Source organism: Podarcis tiliguerta (genome assembly GCF_965153285.1).
Source record: "Podarcis tiliguerta genome assembly, chromosome: Z".
In the NCBI taxonomy this organism is placed as follows: domain Eukaryota; kingdom Metazoa; phylum Chordata; class Lepidosauria; order Squamata; family Lacertidae; genus Podarcis; species Podarcis tiliguerta.
Genome location: NC_139553.1, coordinates 14221167 through 14248197, shown reverse-complemented (window position 1 = coordinate 14248197; position 27031 = coordinate 14221167). Strand labels below are relative to the sequence as shown.

The 27031-nt window shown below is 45.4% G+C and overlaps 1 protein-coding gene across 9 annotated transcripts in view; it reads right to left on the bottom strand.

The window, feature by feature from the left end:
• The window catches only part of NTNG2 (netrin G2), a 126913-nt gene that overhangs the window by 11267 nt on the left and 88615 nt on the right, over positions 1–27031 (bottom strand). For 2 of the 9 annotated variants that reach the window (XM_083423687.1, XM_083423688.1), the window contains exons 6-11: positions 25845–25910; positions 23132–23206; positions 20611–20682; positions 6469–6525; positions 3503–3577; positions 1793–1960 (exon numbers count right to left, since the gene is read on the bottom strand). In XM_083423687.1, coding sequence (XP_083279813.1) covers positions 1793–1960; positions 3503–3577; positions 6469–6525; positions 20611–20682; positions 23132–23206; positions 25845–25910 — 513 coding nt within the window. The remainder of the gene's footprint in view (positions 1–1792; positions 1961–3502; positions 3578–6468; positions 6526–20610; positions 20683–23131; positions 23207–25844; positions 25911–27031) is intronic. The other 7 variants (XM_083423689.1, XM_083423690.1, XM_083423691.1 and 4 more) reach the window with 7 other exon arrangements.

Here is a 27031-nt window from a genome sequence, read left to right as displayed (position 1 = left end):
CCTTCAGATGTCTTCTAAAACTTCTAGAGTTATTTATCGCCTTGGCATTTGACAGGAGAGCATTCCACAGGCTGCGCACTACTCCTGAGAAGGCCCTCTTCCTGGTTCCTTGTAGCTTTGCTTCTCACAGTGAGGGAACTGCCAGAAGGCCTTCGGAGGTGAACCTCAGTGTCCGGGCTGAACAATGGGGGTGGAGACGCTCATTCATGTATAGTGGGCAGAAGCCATGTAGGGCTATAAAGATCAGCACCAATACTTGGAATTGTGCTCAGAAACATACTGGAAGCCAGTGTAGATCCTTTAGGATCGGTGTTATATGGTCCTGGCAGTCACTTCCAGTCACCAGTCTAGCTATTGCATACTGGATTTGTTGTAGTTTCCGAGTCACCTTCAAAGGTAGCCCCACGTGGAGTGCATTGCAGCAACTGATCTTCAACATAAAGAGGGGACATTAGCAGTGGGGCTGGCAGGGTACGGCTTTGGGGCAGAGGTCCACACGCTGCAGAATGAGCAGGGGAAACCTCAAATTCAACAAGGATAGCTTACCACATTCTGAAGTGAAGTATATATTACCAGTTAAAGAGAGTCTGTCCTCCAGCTATGGGCAAAGAAAATGGGAGAAGAACTGACCCTATGCTGGATTCATTTTGTAAACCACTGAGGTATGGAAGAAGAAGAAGAAGTGTATATGGTTTATTAAATAAAAATGATTAAAAATAATAATTCCTGATTTCCAGGTCAATGGGGAGGAATGAACAGTCAGAAAGACTAGGTTTTTGTGAAGTCACAGCTATGATGATGATTTGTAGTAGTATTAATAATTACTATTATTTACTGAAATTGTATTTCAGCCTTTCTCCCAAACTAGCCCAGGGCAACAAACACATAAACAATGGAACAATTAAAACACCTGAAAACAACTCCAATGCAGAGGCATTTCTTATTGAGATATCAACATTTAGGCAAAAGCTAGGGATTTTGAGCTTGACCATTGCCAAAGTTTGGTTGGTTTTCATCTGCAGCTGTCAAGAAGCTGTTTCATTTTTATAGCAGGAGTTGTTTTCTAAGTATCAATGTTTGATTTGTTTTTAATCAGGGAAGCCACTTAACAAGATCCATGGGCAGAAAAGGGTAATAACAATAGTAAGTTGAGGGGGAGGCAGCACACACGCACAAACTCACTCTCTTGGTTAGGCAGTCCATCACCACTTAAAGACAGGATGAGGAACCTACGGGTCTATGGATGTTGCTGGGCAACAACTCCCATTATTTCTGACCAGAGCCTAAGGTGGCTGAGGTTGATGAGAATTGGAGTCCTGCAATACCTAGAGGGCAACAGGTGATCTACTCCTGCTTTAGGACAATTACAATCATAGAATTGTAGAACGAGAAGGAACCACAGGGCTCATCTAGTCCAACCCCCTGCAATTCAAGAATCTTCTGCCCAACATGGGGCTCAAACCCACAACCCTGAGATTAAGAGTCTCATGCTTTATGCTATACCAACCAGCTTTAAACTAGGAATGGGAAACCCCAGACCTTTCAGATGTTTGGCTAGACTACCCAACCACCATCCCTGTTTTCCATGCTGGCTGATGGGAGTTGGGAGTCCACCAACATCTGGAGGACCCTGTCAGGGATGGGACCTTGTATTTAAGCAACATTTAGAAGGCCACAGGTTCCCTCATCTTTGGATAGCCACTGAGATAAGCAATAGGAAGGCTCTCTACCTGTAACACCAACACCAACAAGGAGGCTTCATGGCTTTTGAGCAAAACTGTGTACTACTCACCCACACATACATTCTCATCATCCAGCTCTGCGGAGCTATTGCGATAGTAGCCCAGCCGGCAGTGCTGGCAGTGCTGCCCCCTAGTGTTGTGTTTGCAGCTGATGCAGGTCACAAGGTTCAGGAAGTCAATGAAGCTGCAGCGATTAGAGTGACCGTAACATTCACAATCTGTGGAAGCAAAAGGAGCAGGAAAATAGGTGGATGGGAAATCAAGCTTCTCTCAGGGCTTGCATTTCCACCTATCGCTGGCATAATATACAATGTCAGAGGGTGTTGCATTAAAAGGCACCTTGCAGGGAGAAGAACTGCATGCAAAGAGTGCTTCAGATACATGAAAAGGGGAATGCAACCAGCTGGGTTGATTGCTCAGCCGCCACTGTTTCGGGGTCCATTCCGGGGTCCAGTTCTTCACTCTTTGGGGCTATTCCTAGGGTGATAGAATGTCCTTGTTTGGTATCCTAGATCAGGGATGGGTGTGTGTGGCTTCTTTGGCTCTCCAGATGCTGTTGGACTCCAATTGTCCCTGACTACTGGCTATACTGGCTGAGGTTGGTAGGAGTTGGGAGTCCAACAACATCTGGAGGGCACCAGATTTTTCATCCCTGATCTAGGAGAACTAGAAGGCCTTCATAGCTAGAATCTTTAAGTCTCTGGATCTGTTCACAGCATATATTGCAAATTATCTCCTGGGAAGAAAATAGTCCCCCTTACTAATACAGTAGTTATACCAGAGCAAATGTAAGTTTCTGCAGGGCCCCAGGAATCTATCTGGAGGCAAACCTCATCGCAGAAGCTCTTGGCTCCACACTGGGCTACTATGATCTTTTGCATCAGGAATGGGGAACATCTGTGGATCTCCAAATCTCACTAGCCTCCCAATGAGCATCAGTTCTAGCCAGTATGGGCAATGGCTAAGGATGATGGGGGCTAGGAGTCCAGCTATATCTTGAGGGCCTGACATCTTGATCTTGCAAATTTTAAGATTGTAGGGTAAGCAGGGCAGGGCTGGAAGGATCATGCCCATGCAAAGTAGCTGGGGTCACAATCCCTTCTCACAGTTTAGCAAGGATAGCTCATTCTGTGCAGGTCCATCCCTTCAGAGGGAGAGCAGATGATGACATTCTAGACACACAAGGTAGGCATGCAAAAGTTGAGACTTTTGGCTGGAGTCATTAGTTCAAGATTAAGGCTGCAAAGAATGGAGTGAAAGAAGCAGGAGAACAACAAAGGGACACAGACATGAAGAGGAAGCAGACAAATGATGGACAGGCAAAGCACCAATGAGTTTCAAGAGGCAAAGCTTTCCCCCCTCCACACTATACAGCAAAGGAAGGAAAATAGAGCCTGAAGAAACCAGGCTGTTTCTCCCAGAGATGCCCCCACTGATATCACCAAGACTATGCCGGAACAAGTGGCACACCTGAAGGCAGCAGGCTAGCTGAGGGGAGTTGCATGACATGTTTGTGGGGCACAGACATCTCTGCTCAGGGGGTCATGGGAAGCAGCTGCCATTTGCCTAACAGTAGGACCGGTCATCACTGTGTAATTCCAACTTACTTGCAACTTTTCAGAGTCATCCTGGGCTGCATCCGATGCTTGTCCTACTCAGAGTAGACCCAATGAGATCAACAAACAGGATGAACTTGGATCCATTAATTTCAGACAACACTCAATGCCAACCATTGAATTGCTCCCAGTTTCTCAACTTACCTTTAAATGTTTCAATGGGTGCCAGTGGGACGGAGCCAGATTTGAGCCGGATGAGTTTGGAAACCTTGGGAGATTCTTGGGAAGATGAAAAGACACCACTTTTTTTTTTTGCCTCCCCCTATTTGACCCATACAGGTGACACCTTCTATGCTACAGAGAAGCAGGTTTAGCAGGACACAGACCAAGTTACAACAATCACACCGACACACCACCACAATCCTGTCTCAGCACAGTAACAGGCAGATTTCGCCCCCTGCCACACAGTGACTACTTTTGCCATCCTCTTCTCCTGAAGTCTGACTCTTGAAAGTGCCATCACCTTACAGACCTCCTTCATGGGGCTCATCCATACATACACAGTGGTCAGGCCCAAAGCCAGACTGATTTTCCCACCTCCTTTTGTACAAGTGGAAAACAGCTTCCTTATGAACTACAATAGAGCTTCTTTACAATCCTCAGCACCCTTAACACTTCCAAGATCCTTTGTGGGAAGTCACAACTGTTTAAAGTGATACAATACTCCTTTAATTGTAGAGTGCAGATGGGGTCCTATAGGTTGAAGATCATAAAGACATAAGAGCCCCAGTAGATCAGAATAAGGTCTCTCTAATCCAGGCTTCATCAACCTTGGCCCTCCAGATGTTTTTGGCCTACAACTCCCATGATCCCTAGCTAGCAGGACCAGTGGTCAGGGATGATGGGAATTGTAGCCTCAAAACATCTGGAGGGCCGAGGTTGAGGAAGCTTGCTGTAATCCAACACTCTGCTACCCTTGAGTAGCTAATCAAATGCTTCTGGGTAACCCACAAGCAGGGCATGGAGGCAACAGCCGTCGCATGCAGTCTGCTCCAGAATTTGTTGCTCAGAGAGGGGTGGGTATACTGACATGGAACATAGAGGCTCCATTTAGCTACTCTGCCTAAAACCCTTGATAGCTCTGTCTCCTCTATGAATTTATCCTTTTAAAAAAGTGGCTTGATAGGCTGCATTAGACCTGCAGTCATTCCTTTGCAACCCTAACTCTCCTTTCATTACCCTCCTGTTGCTTCCATGGTCCTCACTGAACAGCAAGCATTAAATTATATCATCTGTGGGTGGCCTAAATCAAAACAGGTGGCTTTTTAAAATCCTATTAAAGGTGTAAGTTAATGTAGCAATGCCAGGTTGTTTGGGTTCACAGCATAACTGTTTCATGAAAAGCTCCTGTGCTTATTTTACATACACCTAAGCGTCAAGGTGGTTGTCAGGGACTGGTTGTTGTTGTTGTTGTTGTTGTTGTTGTTGTTGTTTTGCAATTCATTTTCCTATGACTTCACTGTTTTTCGTCACACCCACCCATGTGTGGATGTCATCTGATACAGCAGTCATCTGATACAGCAAACTCTCAAACAAAGTGGAAAATCTGTGGACTTCTAAATGTTGCTGGACTCCTCCTCCCACCATCTCTGATCAATGATCATGCTGACTGCAGGGACTGATGGGAGCTGAAGTGGAACATCTGGAGGGCCACAGCTTCTTCACCTTTGCTCTAGAGCCGTGGTTCACAAACTTTCCTCTCCCTCCCTTGCACCACTTTTGAAAATTGCTGAAAGTCTTGGCAGATCACTTCATGGTTTGTCTGCCAGTTGTAACAACGGTAAGGTGCTATGCTGGATGCTGTAAGATTTTTAATTGTATTTTTTTCCAGGCACACAACAACTGAATGAAACTTGTGACCACTGCTCTAGAGTCTAGTCTAGGAAAAACTACACCGTAATAAAGTTGTTAAGTCTGAAAGGCGGCAAAAGCATCTTTTGCTGTTATTGCTGCAACAACCCAAGAGGTTGGAAACTGTCAACATGTTTACTTTAAGCATGTTTGCCACACAAACTAAAATACACCTACCTACTCCTGCTGGAAAAGACTTTGTGCTGCCTTGAACCTTTCTAGACTCAGACTATGTAGGAATGAAAAGCATCATTAACAGCACCAGGATTGTTGTTATTGTTATTATTCAGGACTGCAGCCCATGGGGGGGTGCTTTAACTTTTCCTTTGTGGCAGCTAGACTGGTGACTGGGAGCGGCTGCTGAGACCACATAACACCGGTCTTGAAAGACCTACATTGGCTCCCAGTATGTTTCTGAGCACAGTTCAAAGTGTTGGTGTTGACCTTTAAAGCCCTAAACAGCCTCGGTCCAGTATATCTGAAGGAGCGTCTCCACCCCCATCGTTCTGCCCGGACACTGAGGTCCAGCTCCGAGGGCCTTCTGGCGGTTCCCTCACTGCGAGAAGCCAAGTTACAAGGAACCTAGCAGAGGGCCTTCTCGGTAGTGGCGCCCTCCCTGTGGAACGCCCTCCCACCAGATGTCAAAGAAAAAAACAACTACCAGACTTTTAGAAGACATCTAAAGGCAGCCCTGTTTAGGGAAGCTTTTAATGTTTGACGGACTATTGTATTTTAATATTTTGTTGGAAACCCAGCCAGATGGCCGGGGTATAAATAATAAATTATTATTATTAATTATTATCATTGTTGTTGTTGTTGTTGTTGTTATTTCCACCCCAGCTATGATCCTATGATGGAAACTGCTATGCACATGAATGAGATTCTTCCCCACCTCCTATCAAGGCTTAATGTAGCAGTGGGTGGCTGTGGGAAGAGATTTCCATCAGGACACAGCTGAGGAGGAAAGGATTAAACCTGAGTAAAGTTGTCACTCACAGGGTGTAGTAGTAAATTTAAAGTCTCCCTAAGAAACGGGAATTCCTGTTTAGTTTCTCTCTCAATTATTTCAAGGGAAGCACATGCTTAGGCCTACTTTTCAACGCATGGGAGGAAGCACACTCATTAGCTCTAGATTTATAGGCCACAAAACAAAGCAAAACAAAACAAAACAAAGCCCACTAGCAGGCGAGCTAGACACTGAGGTGACTACTTTCAACCAAGCGCACTAGCCAATTCTCAGCACGCCATCAGAAAATTACCTGATTTCTTGCCGTGCTTTTTGGCAGCGCCATGACCCGTTTTGCTCTTGGGAGGGGCTGCGTTTGAGATGAAAGACAAATACACAAACAATGGATAAATAGGGAGGGGTGGGGTGGATTCTCAGCTTCTGGTCCAACAGGGTTAGAAGGAAGATTAGTAGGAAGAGCCTGGCTGCTAGATCAGATCAAAGGCTTATCTAGACCAGCATCCTCTTTCTTAGAGCAGCCAATCAGATGCATGTGGGACGCTGACAAGCAGAGCAGGAGTGCCACACTCTCTCTCCCAGTTGTGATCCTCAGCAACTGCTTTTCTGAGGCATATAGTCCCTGATAAATGGAACTGGTACATAGGCACTGGTAGTTTTGCCCTCCCTGAATTTCTCTCCCCCTCTTTTTAAGCCAGTAAAACATGGTGGCTATTGCCATCTCTTGTGTTGGTGAATTCTGCCGTTTGGCTATGCATAGAAGTGACTGGAACCCCAATCAAAGCCTCTCTCAAAATGGTTCTGATTTAACAGCTAAAGCAAGAGCAAGGAACTTGTAGCCTTCCAGATGTTGTTGGACTAACTCCCATCCTCCCTAACTGTTGCCTATGCTGGCTGGGGGTGATGGAAGTTGGAGTCTGACAACATCTCAGGAGCCACAGGCTCCTCATTCCTGTCCAGATTCCAAACAGGAGAAGAGCAAAGGGTCTTTCAAAGTTGAGAAGAGAAAATTTGTATGGCCTGTTGGTCAGAAATGGGAGAAGTTACACTTGGGAAATTCCCCTGTTCTCTACACAACTCTGAAAGGCACGGGGATTTTCAGAGGCTGGCCCTATCAGACTTGTGTTGCAAGGAATCCCATCAGGCCACAATTCATGCTGTAAAACTGGATCCAAGAGCAGCCATGAAATGGGCAGCCAAGGTTTGGACTTACTACTTATTGTTCCTTAGAGAAGGTTCTAGACCAGCCTTGCCTAGCCTTGTGCCCTCCAGATGTTTTGAACAGCAACTTTCAATCAGCCCCAGCCAGCGCAGCCAAAACACCTGAAAACTGAAAACAGCTGGAAGGCAACAGTTTGGGGAAAGTTGGTCAAGGATCGAGTTTACTATTATTTATTATTAGCAGGTTTGTACCTGGGGCTGCTTAGGAATTCTAAGGAACCAAAAGCCATCAGTACAGTTTTGAAAAGTTCACTCTGCCATCTCGATTCAAAACGGTGCCCAAGGTTATCCAAGCATAGATGAAAACCATCATGCAAAATTTGGTTATGTTATCCCAAGAGGTGTCTAAATGCACAGTGAAGAAACAAACTTCCAAAATAGATTTACACCTGCATTTTTCAGATGGGAGGGACTTTTGACAGTGGGAAACAGAAAAGTATGACCTGTTCAGGGCAGTGTGGGGTGGGCCACACAAAGCTCATGGGTTACAGACATATATAAAACAGCAAGGTCCCAGAGGCCCAGTGTGGATTGTAACTAGGATAGCCATAGACAGTGGAGGCCAGGAATCATATTTGCACAGAAGAGGGAATGATGCTTTTCAGCACTGGAGGTGAAACACCCTGCTGTTGCCCGCAAGATGGGGGTGGGGAATACTCTGTAAGTCTCCCGTGCCAGGCAAGGAGGGAAATCCTTTCTGAATGCCCTCCTCCTGCTCAGGGACTGGCTTCTCCCTTAAGTGCAAAGCCCGGTCACACTGCCAGACAGATGGGGGAGATCTCCCCCTCCTGTCTGGTGACAAAGCTGGGTATTGGAATGCCTCCCCTCTCACTAATTCAGGAGGAGGGGAGATGTTCTGTTGAGCTTTCTTGCTGGTCCCTCCCTGCCCCCTGAGGCTGGGGAGAAGGCAGTAAACCTGGGCAGCGGAACAGGGGTGCCACGCTTTGAGGCTCTGCACAGATGGCTGTGCATTTGGGGGGGGGGGGGGAGGACTGCACCATATGAAATCCACAAGGCCCAGCAGCAGCCTGGCTGTCCTCCCTTTACCTCAAGTCGCCTTATCCAAACACACCTCCCCTAAACACTCTTTTCAATTACTGCGGCAATCACATTAAGAGTCCTCTAAAAAAAAAATTAAGCCCAGAGGGTGCCAGTATCTCTGCGGGGCTACGGTGATGGCAGAGCTGCTGGGCAGAGGAAACTGCCAAAGAGTTCTGCGTGCCCCACGGAGTGAGGTTTGTGCCAATGCAGAATTGCATCGCAATACTCAGCCTGCTGCAGCTGTTTGTGTTACAAAGCTGTTGAAGGCGAACATGCTCAGAGCAGAGGAGGAGGCCCTGGTGGGACGCAAATCATTTTCCCAAGGAGAGAGCGAGAGCAAGAGAGAGCGCGCATATAGATGTTTCACCCCAGGCTGCTGCTTTCATCAGTCTCGCCTCCCCCCCTCCTTGCCCAACTACCAGCATTATTTACTACTCAGATCTCAAGCTCTTGGAAAAGTGATGCCTGTCCCAACTCTGGTCACTGGCAGCCATCCAGCTTGCTAAGGATATTCAGGGTTGGCAATTTGCATGAGAAAGTCTGCTGACTTCAGGAAATTTGCTGCTCAAGGGTGCCCCTTGCCCCCCACATTCATATGACTTGCCATACACCAGCCCTATCCAACCTGGGGCCCTCAATATGTTTTGGAACTACAACTCCCATCAGCCCCAGCTCACATTGGGAGGGTGGCAAATATACTGGATTGCATCAACAGTCCATCTAGCCTATGTCACACCTTACATTTAAAGCACATGTAGCGCACTGAAAGCACATGGGCTCACAGCCCAAGTTCATTTGCCCATAGTCTTTTGTCCAGAATTGGTGCAAACCACAGACTCATTCTCCTGCACAAGCTCCCATTGCTCCATCATTTCCATGGTTCTTGTAGAGGAAAACTTCCCAATGACTAGGGCATAAAAAGGGTTGGCTTCCTTGATAAGGGGGCAACTAGCAGAAGATTCCCGGGTTCTCTGGCAATAGGTACAATAGGCTCCAGGTTATCTGAGGCCTTTTCACTGCCACAGCTGCCTGCTGCTTGCCCTCTGCATCCCACTGCATCACTTTCCAGTAAGAGGGATCAAAGTGAGTGGCAGGCTGCTGTTATTTTTTCCTGCTTGAAGGGGATGAAAAGGCAGCGATGTAGTGTCTTTGTATGGTTTAGCCACTAGGTGGCACTGCACTTAATGGTAAATACAGGTTCCACTATCAAAATGCTCATTATACAACAAAAAACACTTATCCAAACACAAGGAATTGGTACCCAAACCTTGCTACACACACTGCAGATTCAGATATCCAAACAGTCAGACTTGCATGTAGTACTGTAAACATATAAGCAGCCTTAAAGAAGTTTTACTTTTTTGTGTTTGTTGGTCCAAGGCATCTGTTTTGCCAGAAAGCATTTTGTCCTTCCTTGTTTGCCTTTTGCAAGGTTTCAGCAGATTTTCCTGAGGTATTTTGATGTTTAGGGGTCAAAATTCTATGGTTGTGGGAATGCATTAGAAATCTCCCCATAGGAATCAGTGGAAATCGTTATCTCATTATGTGAACGCTCACCTAATAAATGATTTCCTGAAAACACAATGTGTGCAGATAGTGAAACCTGCAAGTTTGTGAGTGGTGTCAATTATTCCCTGTATTTATTCTCCCTGAGCAGAAGTAAAGTTATTGTCTTAGCTTCCTCATCAGCATGTTCTCTAAGCCAGAGGTGAGGAATCTGTCATCCTTCAATTGATGCTGGACTGCAGCTCCCATAATCCTTGACTGCTGGTGTTGTTGGCTGGTGCTGATGAGAGCTGGGACTCCATTATCTGGAGTGACCACTGGTTCCTCAGTGACAGTAAGGAGCCTGGGGGCTCTGGAGACACTTGCTAGGATGACATGTGGGCCTTAGCAGCTGCTCAATCACACTGACCCCTGATATGGGGTATTGGGTTTGAATCACCCCTCATTTAATCAGAGATAACCAGGTGGTGCTGTGGTCTAAACCACTGAGCCTCTTGGGCTTGCCGATTGGAAGGTCGCAGTGCGAATCCCCGTGACAGGGTGAGCTCCCGTTGCTCGGTCCCTGCTCCTGCCAACCTAGCAGTTCGAAAGCACACCAGTGCAAGTAGATAAATAGGTACCGCTCTGCCGGGAAGGTAAACGGCGTTTCCTTGCACTGCTCTGGATCGCCAGAAGTGGCTTAGTCATGCTGGCCACATGACCCGGAAGCTGTACGCCGGCTCCCTCAGCCAGTAAAGCGAGATGAGCGCCGCAACCCCAGAGTCGTCTGCGACTGGACCTAATGGTCAGGGGTCCCTTTACTTTTACCTTTAAGGCCCATTCTGTATACATAGTATGTAGCAGTTCCATAAGATGCTCCAAGTCATTACAGCCACCTTTAGGAGGTGTCCCTTCACACTAGTCCTCCCTAGCCACTTTGATAAACAACACAGAGAATACCTTTGTCTCTAATGTTACAAAGTGCTTTGCTGGCTCCGACCAAGTTCCATTTGTCTTAGTCTTCTGTTTCCAACAGAGGACAGTTGGGTGCCTCTGTCTGGTACTTCCAAGCACAGCATGACTCACCCATCACAGGCAGTTTCTCCTCAGTAGCTGGGAGACAGAGCTAGCCTGCCTCTGAACACAGAGGTTTTATTTGGTTGTCCTAACAGCTGTTGTTGGCCACTCAACTTCCATCAATTTGTCGAATCCATTTTTAAAGCTGATAGCCACCCATTGCAGCAAATGCTAATGAAGTAAAGAACTACCCTCCATACTCCAACTAACAGTCCTTAGAAATGTGGACAGAGTAAATCTGAATGATTAGAATGTCTGAACTGGAAGACATGGAAGATACTGTCTAAAGTGAATATGCACATGGACTGCAGTTGCTCACCTTTGCCACCCAGAAGCGTCACATCTTTGAGCTCATATTCTGCAGGCTGGATGTTTCTCAGAGTACAAATGGCAAGTCAATTGGACTTGCTCATTGACATAGCCTGCTGATTGGCTTCCTGTGTCCAATATGAGGCACTCTTTTTAACCACAGAAGCCCTTTGACAAGCTGGGCCCCAAAGAACACTTCTTTCTCAAGATTCCTCCCTTCCCACCCACTGGTGAACACCTGTTTTGCATCCTGCCTTTCCAGGAATTTAAGTCAATGAGAGCCCAGAGAAGGGCCTTATTGGTGATGGCACCAGTGTGGAGGAACTCCCTTGCCCACACAGGACCTCTTGGCCACCCAGGGATCCTGGAAGAGTGAGGGAAGAAGGGGCCAAGCCCCCAAAGATTGCTGAGGGGCGGTGCCAAGCCCCCCAGAAATGATCAGGTAAAGAAGACTGCTGTTGTGAAGGTTTAATTGATAGAAGAAGAGGAAGAAGCGCAGCCACCTTTCCTAGAACTGAGAAACTGACTGCATCGTCTTCCTGGCTGTGCTTTGGAAACAGAGTTTTTCTGTGGAGGGATGAGCTGAGCTGACTGCTAATATGCAAAGGCTGAGAGAGTGAGTGAGCTGAGATTGAGAGAAGAGGCTGAGACCTGAACAGTGTGCACCCAGAGCTTTCTTCTACAATTCTATGACATTCTTTGTCTCTTTTCAGCATGCTTAGAGTTCCTTTTGAATTTTTTAACATAATAATATTGGATTACTTTGAGTCCCTCCCATGCACACCTTAGAAACATTTCTGAGAGCCTAATGTCCACACACACTCTGGGGAAGAAATTCAATTCAGTTCACATTTAAAGGCACTTTGCAAAATAATATGAGAATGGAAACATGGCCATCCTTTGAAATTCATGCTCTCCAAACTTCATGATGAAATTCTCCAACTAACCAATGATTACAAAAATGCATATTATATTATGGGGAAATGTGCATAAAAATTAATATAGCATTGAAAATGACATATTAAAATGTATTATACTGGGGGAAATTACTTGCAAAAATGTACAAACGAGTCAAAACTGCATGCAAAAATGTGTTTATTAGGAGAAATTTGCTCTAAGATACTGATGAATTTTCAATATTTTTTAAAATCATGAGCATTTTTCTTTAAATTAAAAAAAAGTGATTTGCTCTCCAAGAATGTGGAGGACCAAATTAAGACTGGAAAAACTGGAAACTGAGGGAACTGAAATAGACAAATCCATCTTACGTGCCTTTTACATCTGTATTGGGGTGAAGCATACGTTTCATTTGAACTCTAATTGTGAATTGCTTGCTCTGCATTTTTAATGTTTGGTGTTTTACTTTTTTTGTTTCTGCTGCTCTTTTTTATGCAAGGCCAGGCATAGGCAAACTCCGGCCCTCCAGATGTTTGGGACTACAATCCCCATCATCCCTGACCACTGGTCCTGTTAGCTAGGGATGATGGGAATTGTAGTCCCAAACATCTGGAGGGCTGGAATTTGCATATGCCTCTGCAAGGCATTTCATCCTGATCCTCTGGAACAAAAGCTATGACTGTATGATATTCCTTAGTAGGTTGCTTTCAGCACCATGTTGTTGAAAAACATCAACACCATCAAGAGCAAGGATAATATAAACAACGTGCACCTTCTCTTGGCATAGATCCTTACGTAGCACTAGAGGGTGATATCAGCACACTTGTGAGATCTGCTAGGTGTGCAGCAGTACAAAAAGTACTAAACGAGGGAGGGGGCAGGTAGTCCAACATAAACTACCAAGGACTGAATATGCTCAGTTGATATGGCATGCTAGTTGACTGTTGGAGAATGTGTGGGTGGGCGGTCTTAAAATGAAGCGCTGTATATAAATTAAATAGACAACAACAACTGGGATGGAGATGGAATGGAGTATCCTGGAAAAGGAGCGCTCAACACTGCAAGGTTCTGATGCAGGTCCTGCTTGTAATCACCACCATCACTGCCACTGCAGAGACGTGCAGCGCTCCAAAACGTGACCCTGTCTAGACTCAGTAGCTTAGCCGTTTACTTGTCACTCTATCAAACACCCTGCTTTGCATCTGGCAGTTCTTGGGGAAAGCTTTTGAGCTCGGCCTTCCCTTGTGGCACCAATTTTTCTCCCCCTCCCTTTTCTTCTTAGGACGGACCTGTCAATCAGTCAAGAAGATCTAGGGCAAGACTCACTGCGAGGCATAGTTTCAATTCTGCTTGGGGAAAATATATAGATACATATACAGACTCCAAAATCCAAGTGAGTTGGTTTCCCATGGGAACAAGGAGGTATGGCAGTTTTTTCATTTCCCCCCGTCTTAAGTTCAGTGTTCCACATTTGCACATCAGTTTGCCATTTATTTCTTTTCCTTTCCTTTCCTTTCCTTTCCTTTCCTTTCCTTTCCTTTCCTTTCCTTTCTTTTCCTTTCTTTTCTTTCTTTCTTTCTTTCTTTCTTTCTTTCTTTCTTTCTTTTTAAAGTTTCTCATTAAAATTCATCAGAATTTTTGTGTGAATTTATCCTAATACAGACCCTATTGTATGCAATTTTTTGCCTGACAAATATATGGTTGCAAAGCATATTTCCCCTAGTTTGATGTATTTTTGAATGTTACTTTTACACATTTTATTGCACATTTTACCCCAGAATGCACATTTTGGTGCACATTACTTGGCTGGAGAACTGCACTACAAAATGCAGACAACTGCGGGTTTTGAAGGAAGGCTGAGTTTTGTTCTGCGTATTGTTTCAAAAACTGAATTTGATAAAATTGTCTTGAAATAGGAACTGAATCAAATTTCTCCCTCCTCACGGGTACCAAAGTTCAGTCCCAAGTTGTTACTCACCCATTGAATACAAATGGTTTTGAAATCCATAAAATTGCTCTTTGGAAGAATGGGGGGAGGCAACCCTTTTAGCCTTCCCCTTTCACAGCTGCTTAAGATACTATGAAGGGGCAATTAAACTCCACTAAGCGATCTTGTGAACACTTTGCCCCCTATGCATGTGCAGGGACTCTGGACTGAATGAGATTCAAAGCTTCAGCTCTTTTGGCGTGCAAAGCAGCTGGCAGGGCGGCTCGAGGGAGCACCACTTTGCAACCCAAAAAGAGCCCAGCAGAGCTGCACACCTGCTCCACCCCAGCGCCTGTCAGCTAAAAGGATCACTGTGTTTTCCTTTAGCTCTGCCAGCCTCCTCTCTGGAGAAGTGTAGCTTGACAGCTGATCTGGGCTCCTGCCAAAATATTAGGGGTGAAGGTTTTCCCCTCCATCGCATTTCCTTGTTAACTGTTGCAAGCCGTGCAGAGAGAGCCTGATCTTTTGGGTAGTCTTGGGCTGGTTTTCTTTTAAGGAGAAGCTAGCAGCATTTTGTCTTCCAGTTGCTAGTTGCTAAAATAATAATAATAATGAAGATGGCCATATTCACATACCCCAGAAACTTTGCTTGTTATTCAGTTCAGTACGAATGAATTGCCAGAGCCAGAACTGGTGTGTGTGTGTGTGTGTGTGTGTGTGCTAGCTGGGGTTTTTTTTTGTCCCAGGTGAAGGCTCCAGAGGGGAACCATTGAGGCTGCCCACCTATGTGTGTGTGTATGCAAATGTGTATGGTGTGTGTGTGGACGAAACTGGATCTTTGACCTGGCTGAAATAAAGCCTAGTTTTGCCCCTGGGATGGCTGAGAGAGAATGAGGGGTGGGCTAGGAAGAATCAAGGCAGGCCATATGGATGGAGGCAAAGGGGAAGCAAGCATAGCTGTTTGCACACAACTGTGTAAGAGTTGTTGTTTTAAAGGTGCTCAGTCTAGTGGGGACTAGGCTTTCTGGAGAGATGGAATGGGAACAGACAAATCTGTTAGTTTTGATTTCTCATAGATTCTAATTCTTCCAATCTTATATACAGTTCCCTGCATTCCCACATCAGTTTGCAGGTTGTTGTTTTTTTAAGTCCTCTTCAAAATACACCAGCATTTTAGTGCAAATTTTCCCTGATATGCAGTTTTGCCTAATATGTACGTTTTGCAACTTCCTCCAACACAATGCATTTTGTAAGTGATATTTCCACTGCATCCATATGCACATTTTACTCTAGTAAATACATTTTTGTACACATTACTTGGCTGGAGCACCGTTCACCGAGCCAAATTTCTCCCCTATCCCCGGGTGGCAGAGAACTTCTGGGGAATATTGGGCACCAGAGCTGATGGCTCTGGTTTCTGGGAACAATCATGTACTCATAGTATTGTAAAGTTGGAAGGGACAACAAGGGTCATGTAGACCAACCCACCTGCAATGAAGGAATCTGATGTGGGGCTCGACCATGACCCTGAGATTAAGAGTCTCATGGTCTACCAACTGAGCCATCTCATGCAGGCCCAACCTCTCTGGAGTTTATCTCTTCTTAGTCTTCTTTTGTATTGTTGTAGTTCAGTGACAGGCATCTAGTCTACATGCAGAAGGTTCCAGGTTCAACCCCCAGTACAGTGGTACTTCGGGTTAAGAACTTACTGTATTTTTTGCTCTATAGGACGCACCCAACCATAGGACGCACCTTGTTTTAGAGGGGGAGAACAAGAAAAAAAAATAATTCTCCCCCTCTCTGCTCAGCGCCTCTTCAGCAAAGCGGCAGGAAAAACGGAGCCCCTTCCATTTCTCCTCCCACTTCGCTGAAGGGGCGCTGTGCAGCTCTCCCTCTCTGCTGAAGCCAGGAGAATCTTGCTCTCCTGGCTTCAGCAAAAGGAACCTGAAGCCTTTGGAGTGCAGTGCGAGTTCCCGCTGCTCTCCGGAGGCTTCAGATGGCTATCCCTGAAGCCTGGAGAGCGAGAGGGGTCGGTGCGCACCGACCCCTCTCGCTCTCCAGGCTTCAGCGAAAGCAATGCGAAGCCTCCGGAGCACGGAGGGAGCACTCCCTATGCGCTTCGGAGGCTTTGTGTTGCTACCGCTGAAGCCAAGGAGCCTGCATTTGCTCCATAGGATGCACACACATTTCCCCTTAATTTTTGGAGGGGGAAAGGTGCGTCCTATAGAGCGAAAAATACAGTAATTCGTTCTGGAGGTCCGTTCTTAACCTGAAACTGTTCTTAACCTGAGGTACCACTTTAGCTAATAGGGCCTCCTGCCGCTGCCGCGCAATTTCTGTTCTCATCCTGAAGCAAAGTTCTTAACCCGAGGTACTATATCTGGGTTAGCGGAGTCTGTAAACTGAAGCATCTGTAAACTGAGGTACCACTGTATATGGTGCTGAGCTGGACTGTCCAATGGCCTCACTTACGATAAGGCAGCTTGCTATGTTCCCATGTAAGACTCCCAAAATGACTGCAGGGCAAAATAATAACTGGCATCTGCAGGGATTGCAAAGCCACCAGCAGTTACGGTTTCTGTCTTCCAAGTATGCCAGCTTCTGTGTTTGGCCATTGGATGCCATGCCTTTGTGCCCGGAGCTTTTGTCCTCATTTCACACAGCCTCCGAGATCAGAGGAAATTTAAGCAGCACGAAGCCATGAACCAGACCTGATATCCCTCTGACCCCTGACAGCTCTGAAACAGGTGGACCATGGGACACCTTCTGAGCCAGGTGGGTCCAATCCACGGGAGGGCAAAGAAAGCCGTACTACCTGGACGTTGCCATAGCAACTGCCCTGCCAATCCATGTCTCTGTGTTGTATTTGATCATCCAGTGATCAGAGCCTGGCAGTTCTTTTGCTCTGAATCCTGCTGTTGGGCGCTTGTGGACTAAAAAGCTGGGATGTTACAGCACATAAAACTCCAGACTTCCCAGCTGGGGTGCTGAAATAAACATCTGTCTGCCAAGCCCAACCAAAAAGAGTCAAAATTGTGCCAATGGGGAATTTCTCTGCCATTCAAATAATACCCTGTCTGATCCCTCAAGTTTTGGCAGGGGGGTGGAAGAATTTTGGGTGAGGGCATGGAGCCTCTTATTTTATTTCCTCTTAATTATTCATTAAGCCATTCTATATCACCTCTTGGTTCTAAGATGTGCCTGCGGGACAATAAAACCGCACTTCAAATTTACAATAATAATAAATAAGTAAAAATAGCAATTTCAGCCACCATAAAACATGAGTTGGGGGGGCACAAGAACATAAGCAGATAAAATTCACATGTATTAAAAACCTGGCAGAATGGAAATGCCTGACCTGCCTGCCTAAAAGGACATTAGTGATCTCACATGGGAGGGAGTTCCACAATTGTTGGGCCTCCACCAAAAAGACCCTGTCACACATCCCTGTTAATTATATCAGCCTTAGTGGGGGAAAGGGACACGGGTGGCGCAGTGGTCTAAACCACTGAGCCTCTTGGGCTTGCTGATCAGAAGGTCCGCGGTTCGATTCCCTGCAATGGGGTGAGCTCCCGTTGCTTGGTCCCAGCTCCTGCCAACCTAGCAGTTCGAAAGCATGCCAAAAAAGTGCAAGTAGATAAATAGGTACTGCTCTTGCGGGAAGGTAAACGACGGTTCTGTGTGCTGCTCTGGTTTTGCCAGAAGCAGCTTAGTTATGCTGGCCACATGACCTGGAAAAACTGTCTGTGGACAAACACCCGCTCCCTCGGCCTGAAAAACGAGATGAGCGCCGCAATCCCAGAGTCATCTGTGACTGGACTTAACTGTCAGGGGTCCTTTACCTTTTTAGTGGGGGAACCTGGAGAAAGGCTCAAAGAACTGTGCACTCAGATGCAGGACTCAGAAGTAGAGCATCTGCTCATTGGTAGAGCATTTGTTTTGCATGGAGGCGGTTCCAGGTTCTATCCTTAGCATCTCCTGCCTATCGATGTTAGCCAGACAACTTTGCTGCATTGTTTTCAATGCTTGCTAAATAAAACCATCTTTGTTGTTTTGGCAAGGTGGGCTTTTAATATGTAATTTTACTATGTGTCATTCTTTTAAAATTGCTGATTTATATTTTGATTTTTTAAAATTATGTCAATTTGTTTTAAATGTTTGCCTTCGTCAGTATTTTTAATGCATATTTTAGATTGCTCTTTGTAAAAAAAGAATAGATTGCTCTTTGTAACTCACTTAGAGGCTTTCTTTCGAGCAAGCAAGCAGGATATATATATATATATATATATATATATATATATAATGAATGTATGAGAATTGTGGCAAGAGAAATGTCTGCTAACGTCACATTTCTACCTGTGTTTATTCCCCCACCTGCTCTGCACAGGTGCCACTGAGTCGTTTTTCTTTCCTTTACATTTTATTTTTAAAAGCTATTCTTTCTCCACCCTTTTCACTTTTGCAACTTGACATCCAGGTTTGAACCAACCGGGAGAGGAAAGCTTTCTGGAGCCTTGAGCTGGCTTAGCCCTTAAGGCTTAAGGGGATGTGGGAGAAGAAGGGTTAAGAATCACAGGATCAACTAATTAGGTTTAACTGTGTCAAACCAGGATGGCATATTAGCCTAATTACTCTCGCCCTCTGATTGGCTTGTGGGAGGGGCGGTGTTCCTGGATGCCCTGGGTAAAGGAGCTTCTAATTAAAGCATTTTCATCCCATGTTTCAGCAACTGGCTGTGCCACAACTATGCCACCTTTTCGCACTCAGCGCTGTTTGTTCTCCCTCGCAGATGGTCTGAGGAAAGGGGCTTAGGAGGAGGGGTCCATAGCATGATGGCAAAGCATACACTTTGCATGCTGAAGGCCCCAGATTTAATCCCTCCAGGTCAGTTGTAAAAAGAAGATCAGCTACCAGATGTCTGAGACTCTGGAGAGCCACTGCTGGTCAAAGTAGACCATGCTTCACCAACCTGGTTATCCTCCCCCCCCCACTCCCCCCCCCCCAGGATGTTGCTGCAATCCACTAACCACCACCCTGGCTGTTGGGCATGCTGGCTGAGGCTGATGGGAGTTGGAATCCAACCACATCTGGAGAGCACCACTTGGGAAAAGTTGGAGTAGATTATACTGGGGTAACCAGACTTAGTATAAGGCAGATTCCCATGTTTGTTATGTTATGTTATGAGATTGAGGGGCAGGCTTAATGAAGTGGCTTAATGAAACCAGAAATGGCCTTAATAGTCACAAAAAAGCTGTCAAGCAGCCAGCTTGAGAAGCACCCCCTCCCTTTCTTTCTAAGTTTTAGAGTATAACATTAAGTAAGTTTGCTTTTCTAAATAAGGCAGTTCAAGTTCACCTATAAGATCTCCATGCGCTACCATGTTCCTCCATGATTTTTCTACCCTGCCTTTAAAGACAATGAGGTTGTTTGCCACCACTACACCTTAGAGCAAACTCCATTATTTAGCTATGCACTAAGCAAAGGTAAGGGACGCAGGTGGCGCTGTGGGTTAAACCACAGAGCCTAGGACTTGCTGATCAGAAGGTCGGCGGTTCGAATCCCTGCGATGGGATGAGCTCCCGTTGCTCAGTCCCAGCTCCTGCCAACCTAGCAGTTCGAAAGCACATCAAAGTGCAAATAGATAAATAGGTACCACTCCAGCGGGAAGGTAAATGGTGTTTCCGTGCGCTGCTCTGGTTCACCAGAAGCGGCTTAGTCATGCTGGCCACATGACCCGGAAGCTGTACGCCGGCTCCCTCGGCCAGTAAAGCAAGATGAGCGCCGCAACCCCAGAGTCATCCATGACTGGACCTAATGGTCAGGGGTCCCTTTATCTTTACCTTAAGCAAAAGTTCTTTCCTTTCCCCCAGCATTAAGCCTCACTGGATAAAAACCCTGTAGTATCTAACATTATGCAAGAGGGAAAAGAACATCTTCATGCTTTCTGTATGCTCCACCTATTTTGCCTTTCCCTCCTAAGCTAAAAAGCTTCAAATGTTGCAAGCTTTCCTTGTCAGGCAGCTTGCTCCATCCCCTTCATCATTTTTGGTTGTTGCCCTTTTCTGTACATTTTCCAGCTCTGCAATACCCTTTGAAAATCTTGACACCCAGAACGGTACACAGCATTTCAATCCAAACACATAGGAAGAGCCTGGCTGCAGGCCAAAAGACCCCTATAGTCCAGCATTCTATTCTCTCAGTGGTCAACCAGATACCCCCAGTGGGAAGACAACAAGCAAGACCTGAGTACAACACCAATGCTTTCCTCACTGGCGACTCCCAGAAACAGATATTCAGAGCCATACTGCCTGCAAGAGTGGAGGTCAATGTCGATTTGTATATAGGCATTTGTGAAAGGCTACCTATTATGACAGGCTTCACACTCCAGTTGAAATTGTTTGGAACAAGCCGAGAATAAAACTCCTGCCTGCCTGATGCCCACCAACCCTCTTGACATTGGCTATGAATGCCAGACCTTACCTTGGATGTTTTCAGGAGGCTCCCTTGGCGCAGGCTTGGGTTTCATGACTGGTCTCGCTGAGCTCCTAACAGCTTGGTGTTTCAGCAGTTGGAAAGAATATTTCATTTTAAGGCAGTACTGTGGCTTATTGTAAAAGACTCCCAAAGACTACTTAGAAGCAGAATTCACGTATAGCTGGGATGGGTAAAGAGAGAGGTAGAGATGGAGTTTGAGAGATAATGACCTAGTCTGCATAAATACCATACATTTAAAGCACATCTGCACCAAGAATCCTGGGAACCATAGCTTGTTAAGGCTGCTGGGAATTGTGAGAGGTAAACTAGAGTTCCCAGGATTCTTTGGGGGGAAATTATGTGCTTTAAATGTCCTTTAAATAAATGGTACAACTAAAGCACATGGCTTTCCCCAAAGAACCTTGGGAATTAAATTTACCCACACAGAGCTGCAATTCCCAGCACCATAACAAACCACAGTATATAGGATTTTTTGGGGGGGGGGGGAGTCATGTGCTTTAAATGCATGCTATGGAAGTGACCATATGCTGGTAATTTTTTATGCCTTTGCAAAAAACTTCTTTAAAGCCTAAGACGGGCAGGGAGGACCCCTGGCATTTTGCTACCTGAGGTGAAGAAACAAGATGGTGCCCACTCACCTGTTTCTTCCTTGTATAAGAACTGACCATAATGGCAGTTGTACCTTACAGCAAGATTAGCAGCAATGGGACAGAGTCTGCCATTACTGCCTCCAAGGTGAGTATATCAGGTGAGTTGAGGACATATAGAGAAGGCAGTGTGGAACACACAGCAGAGCCCTCGAAACACCTCATTATTGACTCCTCCCTGCTCCACAGCATCTGCCGCCTGAGACAGCTGCCTCACTTTGCCTACTGGGAGGGCCAGCCCTGTTCCCTCTCCACTGGATTGGATTCTTGTCCTTCCTTTCTTACAAGACAGTGCTCAATATAGATGATGCAACTGTTTCCTTGTACACTCATGTCTACCTACACCAAAGGACAGTAAGCCTTTCTGCCTTCTGCTTTTTTTTGACATGCAGATGGTCCCTGGTCCAACCCTCAGCAGAGGCCACAGCCTCAAACCCTGGAGAGCTGCTGCTAGGCTGTGTAGACAATAATGAGCTTGGTTGACCAATGGTCTGGCTCACTACAAAGCAGCTTCTTGTGTTCTTATTTGGGAAGGGGCCACGTAGCTCAGTGGCAGAGCATATGTTTTGCACACTGAAGGTCCCAGTTTCCATCCCTGACATATCTCCAGGTAGGGCTGAAAGTGTTTCCTGCCTGAAACCCTGAAGAGGCACTGCCAGTCGGTGTGTAGACAATACTGAGCTAGATGGGTCCAATGGTCTGACTTGGTGTATGTTCCTGTCCTAGAACAGAAAGCACCATAGCACAAACTTGGAAGGGCAAGGGACGGGTATCATTAGTGATACTTTAATAAATAAATAGACAATCCCAATGGTGATTTTTAGGTCTCTGTGAACCAATGTCAGTCATGCACATTTCAGGCAAGCAGAAAACATACAACAGACCGGGTGTCACAAAGGGAATTGCCCTATGCTCTAAACAACTTCTAATCTACATACCACACTGGTTTCTCTTTGCACAAGCAACTATATACAAGCTTCCAGGGGAACTGCCTTGGTTTCCATGGTCTTCTCATATCACCACAGTAGTGAGCTGAGAACAGTCACTTCTGCTATTAATCACCACTCTCCTAAGATGCATCTGTCAAAACCCTGAGGCTCAATCCCATCTCACCAGATGGGTGTGCAGGGCATAGAGTTGAAACCACACAAAAGAATCAAGCCCTACACTTTGGTGTGTGTGTGTGTCTGTGGAAAGCAAGAGTTAACACATGGAAAGCAAAGCAGGTGTCCTAACAGTTATCAGATGTGGCCAAATATGTCAACTTCAGTTTCTCACTTTTCCTATCTGAATTTCAGTTCTTTACATTTCTATCTCAATTTGTGAATTCCCCAACTCCTAATGAAAATGCACCAGCATTTTAGTGCAAATTTCTCCTAATATCCAATGCAATTTCACCCAATATGCACTTTTTTAGCAATGCAATTTCTCCTAAAGCAATGCATTTCCGTATATTGTTTTCACAAATATATGCATTTATATGCATATCTCTGGTATATGCATTTTTGTTACATTACTTGGCTGGAAAGCCATCTTGCAAAATTTGGAGAAGTGAGAATTCTGAAGGATGGCTGCCTTTGGGTTTGTGTGTAGTTTCAGAAAGTGTTAATTGTGAGTTCAGGTTCTAGCCAACTCCAAGCAGACCCACTGAAATGAATGGACAGAAGTTAAGCATGTCCATTATTTTCAATAGGTATACTCCGAGTAGGATTAGCATTGGCAACAAGCCTTCACCTTTAAATGCAAACTGAATCAAAATTCTCCTCCATTTCTACTATATGCTGAAGCAGCTCCTAAGCATCACCCCAAGACAGTGGGGCGCTAGCTATGACAGCTTGTCTCAGCAGAGTATTTCCTACCTTCAGTTCCGGCATCAGTCTTGGCCGGGGAAGAGCTGGCTTGTAAGGGGGCCACGCCAGAAGAGCTGGTTGTTTCTTGCAAAAGCAATATAGGAGATCTGTATTATGCTAGGGATTTAAAGCATTGCTACTTGGGTCTTACGGGTGACTCAAGAAATATTACACCAGGTGCTTTAGGTGATGAAAAGCCTTCACTATAGCAAAGTCTTTCCCTTTGTAGTGAGGCCATCTGGACCTGCACAAACTCTGCTCATACCCTAAAGCTGCCTGTAGATGGAAGTAGATGAGACCACAAGGTTCTGAATTCCACTAGACACCCAGAAATGGGAATCCAGAATCTGATTCCAGAGAGGTCCAGCTCAGCCACAGAAACTGAGCAGAATCCATCAAAGGCTTTGTTGACCCATGGAGGCTTTGATGGCTCAGCTTTTACAGAACAGGGGAAATGTGTGCTCCCAGAAGCCTCCTGAGCTGATGTGGTGGACAGTGCACCCTACAATGATGATTAAGTCACTGGAACCATGGTGGAACCCATTGGATTCCAGTTTTTTCCAGAAACGCGGTGGCACCCTCCCCAAAGAACTACATTTTTCATATGCCACAGCAGCGGCCATGTATATCAAGGAGGGGCAGTGGCTCAGCCACAATTCCCTGCCAAATGTACCCATGCCATATCCCATGATGCACAAGGATGCATCTCTTCTTGCACACTCCAGCAACACCAGGAAAGAGCTGGGTTGCTGGGCAAAATATGAAGTGCTACCCCTGCTCACAGAATGTAATCAAATGCTATTAATGCTCAATCCACAAGGAGCATGTGGGAAGCCACAAAGAGAGACCTTTGGATCCTGTCACCTCTGACTAGGGATGCAAGGATCTGGTCATCTCTGACTACGGATGGAATAATCCGTTTCTTATTTTTTCCAATCTTAAATTTGGCTCTCCAACGTTTCTGCAGCAATTTGCAATTTTTCTTTTAAAAACCCCTAATGGATTTCCCCCCAGCATTTTAGTGTGAATTTCCCTTAGAACAGATTTGTATATGTAGTTTTGACTAATACAGACATTTCTGCAAGCAATTTCTCACAATATGATGCATTTTTATATGTTTATCTCATTAATATATATATATATTTAGGCACACTTTGCCCTAACATATGCATTTGTGTAAACATTATTTGGTTGTAGAACTGTCTGACATTTTTTTTTTTTATAATTATGAATTTTGAAGGATGCCTGTGTTTTGGTTATTATATTGTTTCAGAAATTGAAAATTTGATAAATTTGGCTTTAGATGAGAACCTAATCAAATTTCTCCCCTATCGCTACCGCTGACAAAAGAATTTACTCGGCAGCCAGTACTTTCCCCACATCACTTTTATGGGCTATCAGTCTCTGCTCAAAAATATAAAAAGGAGTGGCAGAAAAGGGATTAATTTGAAAAACAAAACAAAAACAAAAACTCAATTTAAGTAACCTAAGGAGGAATGTGGAAGGAGACGGGGTCAAGAATTGTGCTCAGCTGAAAAATCTGAAACGACAGAAACGTAATTTTCTTGCCAGTATGGCTGGATCATAAACAATTTAGAGGGATATACTTTTTCATTTTTTTTTAAAAAAACTTTTTTTCATTTTTTTAAAGCCACACTTTAAAGGTGGATAACAGATCGTGTCCTGTTGAAATGGGAGACACAAGCCAATTGATATTAATAAGGGCGTTAAATCAGAGTACCATGACAGCCCCCGTCAAATTGGCAAGGGCTTAATTAGAGTCACAATAAAAAGTCACCCCGGAGGCATTTTGCTTTTTAGTCATTCACACACACCTCCACTGGCTCAGCTTTTACAGAACAGGGGGAATTATTAATTCACTTTATCCTGAGATGTTTAGCCTTGTGTCTCGGTGACATTCATGGATGGTTTTACATTGCAATCAGGCAAGCATGAGCGAATGGCAGAGATGGAGATGGGAGCAGCTGGGGCCAGGGTCGGTACCAGTGCCTGGCTCCCCCAGGCAGGTGCTAGTGCCTAAGCAACCTAGCAGGGCTATCAGCAATGAAGGCTGGTCCACGAGGGTGAGTGGGGCACTGTCTCAGAAACCTCAGCAGGCCCTCATGTGCCTTCTTACCACCACAACTCCTCTGGTTCAGTAGTGGCTGATGCCCACTGAGACTAGTTAAGAGTGGAAGGCAGGCAAAGCCAACTAGTATTGTCTCCATCCTCCTCCCTGCTGAGTTCTGCAAGGGCAAAACTGTGAGTAAGGAGGAGGAAATTGGCAGACAATTCTGCTACCCCCTGAACTGGTTATAAATAAGAAAACAGGCAGGTGTAGGGTGGCTGAGGTTGGAGGAGTAGTGCCCCATATTCTGTAAGGGGTCAATCTTTATGATTCACTGCCTTGGCCCCCATACCCACCTCTGCCAATAGATAGCTCTTTTTCCTTGAAAGGCAAAAAGCAGGGATGGCGGGAGATAAAGGTTTAAGCACCTCCTCCTTACCACCATTGGTCTAATGAAATAGCTTCCTAAGCTGCATTTCCTTTTTTTAAACAACAACATAACCCAGAAAATGGCTGGGGATGGGAAGGTCTCTCTGTTTCCCATACTATGCAGTCTGCGGCTGCCTTGGTTGGTTTGTTGTTGCTTTTGGGTGTACTGCAGAAAAGCAAGCACTAGCTAAGGACTAGGAGCATCAAGCTATCTGTAAAATATACCTGTTTTCATCTCTGCCTCTTGCACAGACACAGAAGGAGGGAGATCAGCTGGTTGCTTAACAGTGGCTGCTCAGAGGGTACAAAAGAATCATACACATACACACACACACGCATTAAAAGAGAAAGTACAGAGAAAGATTCTCAGCAGTGTTTGAAACTCTTCCCTAGGAAAAGACTAGCATGAAAAATTTTGGAGAAACTTAAAGGTATAACCATCTGTATAACGTCTCATGGATAATTCCTGAGTTAGCAGGGCTATAAAATTTATCAGTTCAACTTGTAGATTAATTTGCTCAGGTTTCAGTTGACTAACTGGCGAGGGCAAATTTTAATCAATGATGTTCACATGTCAACAGTACAACTCAGAGTTACTGCTATAGAACTCCTGGGCATTTCAAAGGATCGTGGGATATTACTTTATATTTTATATTTATATCTTGAGTGTTCTCCAAGAAGATCTAGGAGGTGTCACTGTGAAGTGGGTAAGGCTGAGAGGGAATGACTGGTCACCTAATGAACTTCACGGTCGAAATGGGTACTTGAACCAGAGGCACTGTTTCAGACTAATGGCTAGATACATTAAATTGTGGTGGCTAACCTGTGACCCTGCGCCTCATCAGAGCATCTGTTATTTCGCTCACCTTATCAGAACATCTGCCCTTTTGCCACATCACCAGAGCACCCACCCTTTCACCCATCTCATCATAGCACCCATTCTTTAAGGCGTTACTGCAGCTGCATCCCTAAAGGAAAAGAAGCTGCACATTATTAATGTGCGCTGTCCTGCCAATGCCCTTCTCTGTATTAATTAGGTCTGAAAACAAACAAGCACTTTTGCTGACAAATGGAAAGAACTGAGCAGAAGCACAATGTAATTCCCCACCCCCCCACATACCCCAATCCACACCTACAAGGCAAGTGAAGAGGCAAGCTAGTGAGGCTAGAGTCATCCTTCTATGGCATTATTTGTTGCTACTTAACATAGTGAAGCAGCATACAAAGCTGTTGCAGAAGGGAGGGGGCGACTGAACAGCAGAACCAGCTCTAGTAGATCTACATGAGCAAGTAAGGGGATGAGGAGCTTGTGCCTAGCAAACTACAGCTTGGCACCCACCTGGCTGCTGAGTTGTAACAAGTGTGGTGGTAGTAGTAGGAGCAGCAGTGGTAGTGGTAGTAGTAGTAGGAGG